At 43.7% G+C, this 6,238-nt stretch overlaps 2 protein-coding genes across 2 annotated transcripts in view; both read left to right on the top strand. All coding sequences in view use genetic code 11, as the record gives it.

Moving 5' to 3' along the window:
* The window catches only part of EGR_07502 (Sec1 family domain-containing protein), a gene marked incomplete at both ends in the record, with an annotated part of 19,124 nt that extends 14,699 nt beyond the window's left edge, over positions 1 to 4,425 (top strand). Inside the window, 4 exons of the mRNA XM_024496751.1 lie at positions 1,845 to 1,914; positions 2,025 to 2,200; positions 2,794 to 2,890; positions 4,293 to 4,425. Coding sequence (XP_024348822.1) covers positions 1,845 to 1,914; positions 2,025 to 2,200; positions 2,794 to 2,890; positions 4,293 to 4,425 — 476 coding nt within the window. The remainder of the gene's footprint in view (positions 1 to 1,844; positions 1,915 to 2,024; positions 2,201 to 2,793; positions 2,891 to 4,292) is intronic.
* A 505-nt stretch (positions 4,426 to 4,930) lies between these two features.
* Positions 4,931 to 6,238, top strand: part of EGR_07503 (Rab GDP dissociation inhibitor alpha) — a gene marked incomplete at both ends in the record, with an annotated part of 5,498 nt that continues 4,190 nt past the window's right edge. The window contains 4 exons of the mRNA XM_024496752.1: positions 4,931 to 4,975; positions 5,026 to 5,380; positions 5,412 to 5,569; positions 5,740 to 6,084. Of these exons, the coding sequence (XP_024348823.1) occupies positions 4,931 to 4,975; positions 5,026 to 5,380; positions 5,412 to 5,569; positions 5,740 to 6,084 (903 nt within the window). The remainder of the gene's footprint in view (positions 4,976 to 5,025; positions 5,381 to 5,411; positions 5,570 to 5,739; positions 6,085 to 6,238) is intronic.

Here is a 6,238-nt window from a genome sequence, read left to right on the forward strand (position 1 = left end):
GTACCACTCCATAACTCAAGTTAATAGCAAAGCCTCAAGTAGTGACTTATTCCCCTTGAAGGTTGTGTGAGACATAGGAATATGGAAATGGAGCTGGGAATTTGGTAGCATGGGTTGCATAAGTAGAGCTACGCAGTACGTACGTAAATATCTCCACTCGTACTCTGTGTATACTTTTCAAAACCCCAGTAGAACGCATCCCATTTGCTTGAATCGCCTGAGTCACTTTCGATGCAGTTCCCTTCAAGGCAGCACTAGGATGGTCTCCACTGGCCACAAAATTGTGGTCTACTGAACGTTTTTATGTCTCTTGGAGTACGCTGATGCTATCGTCTGCATAGTTAAGTTTTTTTATTGGAACGCCAGTGTGGGGGTTGAAAGCACTATCTCCCAGCCATCTTTGATTAGTCGTTTATGGACAAATTCACGCTGGTGCAGCCTTTGGGCAGTCTTAAGAGGGTTTCATCACGCCGCATACTCTTCTTTCATCCAGCGCGATCATTTGAAGCCCGCGTCGAACTTCGTTTTTATGTGTGTTTAGACCTGTGTAGGTAAAATGTCGCTAATACACTAATTGTAAGTAATTTTTGTGCTGCATTCTTTTTTGTCCCCACTTGAGATTTGGCTCCTACCTTTTGCTTTCTTAGTAGGTAGAGGACATGCTAGTCTGGAAGTAGGTATAAAGTCAATGTATAGAGGGGCGAAAGTGGCCTAAATGGCACAAAGAAAGCTTCAATCTACTGGTGTGGGATCCAATTTCTCTGCATAATCACTTCATATACCTTCAACTTGTAGGCATCTTCATTCTTACTATCTGTGGATGTCTTTGTGGCTGCCTTAGAGTGCTTTCTGTGTGCTTAAACTGTCCAAGCTATTTTTGCCATTTCTTTCCATGTTGAATCAGCTTAGCCTCAGCTGACAATAAAATCAAGGACTAGTGAGTACTTTTTCATTCTCATTTAATCCAGTTAAAGCCAAAATTGTTCGGTGTTAAGTCCACTCAACTATGCTATTGTGTGTTTCCGTTTCGGCGGATTACCGTGCCGAAACTTATTCCGTCTGGAGTGCTCCGTTGAACCTGAATCGCACCTTTTTCTGTCTGTGGAGAACTAGCTTAAATGCATTTATGAGACATTAAAATGCTGTTCTGCTTTCAGGCATAACAAGGAGGTGCTAAGTACACCATGCAGTACCTTTCATTTAGCCACATGACGTAAATCTCAATATGGTCTCTGAATTGTCTCTGAGGGTCTTGCGGTGCGTACAATTCTGGCAGCAGCTCTATTACTTGCATGTAGAACAGGAAAACTGGTGACACTAGTGACTCGAGTGTTGCCTTATACCAATTTCTGGGCTAGGAATGGTCCATCCATTTCACTATATGCATTTAAAATAAGGTGTTTTTCCACCACCATCTTCGAATCAAAAACGACTTAGTCTTTAAATTACTTAATGTTGCTTTTAGATACCCTATAGCACGCAAAATTAACTCGTTGAAGTGCTTTGCCACTTATACTTGCATGTGATTAGATGCCGTGGCGTTCAAGTCATCCTTGTGGCGGTTACCAGACATGCAGATCTGGAAGTAGCTTGATTGCGAGCATGCAGAAGAGCCGGAACAATGGAAGCATGGGTTCCGGGGTAGACTGTGGAATGACTCGCTCCATTTTGCAACAGCATTTCATAGGGTATTCAGTCCTTTTAGGCACCCGTAAAAAACTATCACCCCATTTTACTTCAATTTCGCAGTTGGTGAAATGCAATGCTTCTGTTACTTCTGGCTTTTCCACTCTCATCTACCCTTTGTCGATGTTAACCGCCGTTTTCGCACTCTTTTCTCACAGGCGGGAAGTGGTATACAGAGATCCTCCACGAGGACTCGCTGAAAATCGACGATTTCAATCACAAAGTCAAGTGAGTCGCACTTCTCACCTTGAGCCAAGTTGTATGCTTACTTTTGAATCACGTCTCTTTATAAATTTCCTATTTTTATCTTCAAAATAATCGGTGGTGTCTTCTTGTAGAGATTTCGCACTGCCTGGATCGTACCGCCACTTGGTTGTGAAACCGGAGGATGTCCACTATGAAATCCGCGAGTACACAGATTCACAAAAACCGCTGGTGCAGAGCGACTACGCCAGAATGACTACCACCGAATCGGCTTCTGTGGATGGGGCTTCATCTCCTTCTAAGGAGGAAGGTAGGGTTTTGAACCGCTTTTGCCCCATTGAACGGAATAATATGTGACTCTCTGGAATGCAAAATCTGCCTTCTTACTGCATTCTGGCTCCTTTTTACTTCTCAACTTAACCTCTCTTAAGGTACTTTTGAAATTAATTAATGAGAGATCCAACTTTGTCAGCTGACAAATTTTGGGTCTCCTAATGTTACTTGTTTTGGTTATTGCGAATGTTCAGCGCCTCCTGTTAAAACGCGTCTTGGAATGTGACTGTAGATTTTCAAGTGTTCTACCCTGGGAGCTGCATTTTGAAGCAGTTTGTCTATCCACCAGGCCGGGATATGTGTCCACTTCTTAAAAGCTGCAAAAAACAGCCTCTTGTGCAGCTTTCACCATTTTCCACTCAACCGCTTTTGCTGCTAAATTGGACACTTTCTGCTTGAAGGCATGTTATTGCTCATATTATCTTGATAGCCACTCTAATGCCGCTGCCCGTTTTTTCCCTTTTCAGCTGCCGGTGATGCCGATGACATCGGTAGGCATGATGCACACCTCCCCCTCATGACCCTCTTCTGTAATGATCGTCTCAAATAGCTGCCCGTTTTGTGTTCCAGAAAAGCATCGAGCTCTCGTGCTCGAATTCACGTTGCCCAAGGCCGCTTACGCCACGATGGCCATCCGCGAGTTGATGAAGGACGTCACTGTGGTACAGTGAGGGGAATGAAGGATGAAGTAGTCAGATAAATCGTGTCATGTTTAAATTTCCCATTTTATATGCATGTATTAATTCCCATTAACCCGTTTCGGTGTCTTCTTTCCTGTGTGGGGGACTGCAGGCATTCAATGTCCCACAAGTCGGGTAACATCCTCAGTCGCCGCGTCACCATTATAGCCGTCTTATGTCAGAACCACGCATTCTATTGAACAACTCATCTTTTCACAACGATCGATTTTATTTGATCGGGTCTTTGCTTTCTTGGTCAATTTCTCTGATTGCATCTGGGCTGTGCAGTCTCCCGAGTAGTTTCTCTACTCGACAAAACACTCGGCACCTTTTCAGGAACTTTGACATTGGTTTTAATCAGATTGACACTTCGGTGTTACGGCTTCTATTTCACCCATTGACAGGATGCAAACGGTTGGATCTGCCAGTGTTGTCAATTCGTGGTGTGACTTCGTCAAGTGTCTTTCATGGCCCACTGAATGTGAGTATTACTTGGACACGATATTTGATGGCTTGTGACATCACTAAGGTTGAGGACCAGAGGTACTCCTAGAGCTATTCGTGGTCTCAAACTTGGCTGGTTGTAAGTCAGTGGAGGGTGTCACTGCGGCGCATTGGGCAAAGACTGATAGCCGTTCAGCCTTCTGCAATCGCTTCCGAGATGTCGCAGTTCCCACTCAGCGTGATTGTTATTATTTGCACCGTTTTATTCTCCTTGTGGACTCCCAGACGACTCATACACTGTCCTCGTGACCTACCCATTGTTATGGGCAGAAGGCGTACCAGTTTTCTTTTTGCTGGGCTCCACTTCATTGAATGTGGATCGCCTCCCTCTAAAGCGGTGCTGCTGGTAGTGTTTAGGAAAATGTTGCTTTTAAAATGTTCTCAGTTTTGGGCAATTAGCAATTCATGGAGGATAATAAGTCTTGATCCGCACAAGGTTTTTTGTCCCTAGATTGTGGGTGGTTTTTAAAGCATCGACTAGGTTTTGTTGACCATTGTAGATGGCCGGAGCTAAACAGGAGTGGGGAGCTGTGTAACAGCACCATTTGCTTTAGCTAAGCCGGTACTCTAGTCACCATGGGTCGTGATGCCGTCTTGTTGGCATGGACTCTTGTCCGTGTCTATGACCTCCAACCTTTCTGTATTGGCAGCACACCTTAAAGGGGACTAAGTATTCGAAAATTTGAATTAGATCGACTACTATTATTATTGACCCATCTCCAATTCTGCCTCGAGGCAGGCTGAAGCAAAAGTGATCGGGGGGAGAGCCGATATCGGCGCTTCTGTAAGCTAATACTTTTTCGCATATCTTCCAAGTTAAAGATAACTGACACCAATTCTTGTGTACTTCTTGTCCCCTTTTCCAATTCTGTTACTGCTGACTAGGTTGCTGTTGGCCGCTTCAATTGCGATAACACATGACAACTTGTGCATCATCCTACTGGTGTCGCTACACCTGCCCTCAACGGAGCGGCACTATTCCTGCCCATTTACACCTTGGCGAATGCCTTTACCTTAAAATGAGAATCAAAACATTTCCAAAGTCTCTTCACATTATAGCAACTACTGCGAAATCAATGGTAGTGCAGGGAAGTGTTCAAGATGTTCAGAAATCAGGAGGTAAGGGAGTTCAAACTATTCGGTACGCAGTCATGCTGACAGCAATTACCGAGTTATTTCTTTCACATTAGATATGCAATCATACAGCAGAAAACGTGGAAAAATGTTTAACTGTTTCCTATTAAAGGGATATGTACCTGCCGCAGTTCATTTGGTAATCACAATTCTCGTAAGTGGTTTTTCTCTGGAAAACTATGTAGCCATCGAACAAGACTTAGTTATATCCACTGCCTCTATGTTATTTACTGCCATTTTTGAAGTGCGTTTAATTATAGATTTGTAACCTTTCTCGTTCATCCAAAAATTTCAATGGATGCAAAGTTTTATAATTGAAAGGATGCAAATGTGTACTTTACACATCGCTTTAAACGTACTGTGTCACTTCGGCGGCTACTCGAAGGAAAATGGACGAAGATTACGATATCGTTATTTTGGGTACTGGACTAAAGGTATTGGTTTTACTTCATTCTCTTCTAACATCCCCATCTTCTTCTTTTAGGAATGCATTCTGAGTGGACTTATGTCCGTTGCTGGCAAAAAGGTTCTTCATATGGATAGGAACAGTTATTACGGTGGTGAAAGTACTTCCATTACTCCGCTCGATGAACTCTTCAAGCGCTTCAATAAAACGTGTCCTGGTGAACAGGTCTACAAGCGTCTGCGAGATTGGAATGTTGATCTTATCCCAAAGTTCCTCATGGCCGATGGGAAACTCGTGAAGCTTCTTCTCCATACGGGTGTGACACGTTACCTCGAGTTCAAATCTGTTGGAGGTAGTTATGTATACAAGGGTACCGTTGATTCCGGACGAATCTGCAAAGTTCCTAGTAATGAGCGCGAGGCGCTTTCCTCAGGTACTTAAAACTGTCTAGTTTCATCGTTTAGATCTCATGGGTATGTTTGAAAAGCGCCGCTTCAGGAAACTACTCATATTCACGGATGGTGTTGATGAAAACAAGCCTGATACTTGGGGAGAACTGCCCTTGAATAAATGCACGATGCAGGCCGTATTCGACAAGTTTGGGGTTGATAACAACACTCAGGTGTGTTCCTGGTATGCCTCTTATTGTATTACTCCGACGTAAAGATTCTTATGGTATCGCATTTGCCGAGATAGTAGAGGCAGTTTTCACGACTTACGTATGTTGCATTAATTAGTTATAAAAACACCCATTTTCTATAATATTCAATTTTTTGCTTTCTATCATCAAAGGATTTCGTCGGTCACGCTATTTGCCTCTATCGCAATGATGATTACAAGCGCAATTTGTGTGCTCTGGACGCAATTAGGCGAATGAAGCTCTACAGTGACTCACTGAGTCGCTATGGTTCCTCTCCCTACCTCTACCCCCTCTATGGGCTGGGCGAACTGCCTCAAGGTTTCGCGCGTCTTTCTGCAGTTTATGGGGGCACCTACATGTTAAACAAGCCCTTTGAAGGGTTTGTCATGGAGAACGGCAAGGTTGTTGGTGTGAAATCGGAGGGTGAGGTGGCCAAATGTTCCAAGGTTATCTGCGACCCCAGCTATGCACCTGATCTTGTTCGGCAGGTTGGGAAGGTAATTTGCGGCCTTCATTATTATCCTCGTCGTATTGTGGGCCTTTTATTTTGTTTCCTATCCCGCCTGTAACGGTAAATCCGTAAATGTGTTTCCACTTGTCTCAAGCTTTGTGTATTTTATTCTTCTGACAGGCATCGATCTCCTAGGGTTT

This window comes from Echinococcus granulosus (genome assembly GCF_000524195.1).
Source record: "Echinococcus granulosus chromosome Unknown EG_S00079, whole genome shotgun sequence".
Taxonomy (NCBI): domain Eukaryota; kingdom Metazoa; phylum Platyhelminthes; class Cestoda; order Cyclophyllidea; family Taeniidae; genus Echinococcus; species Echinococcus granulosus.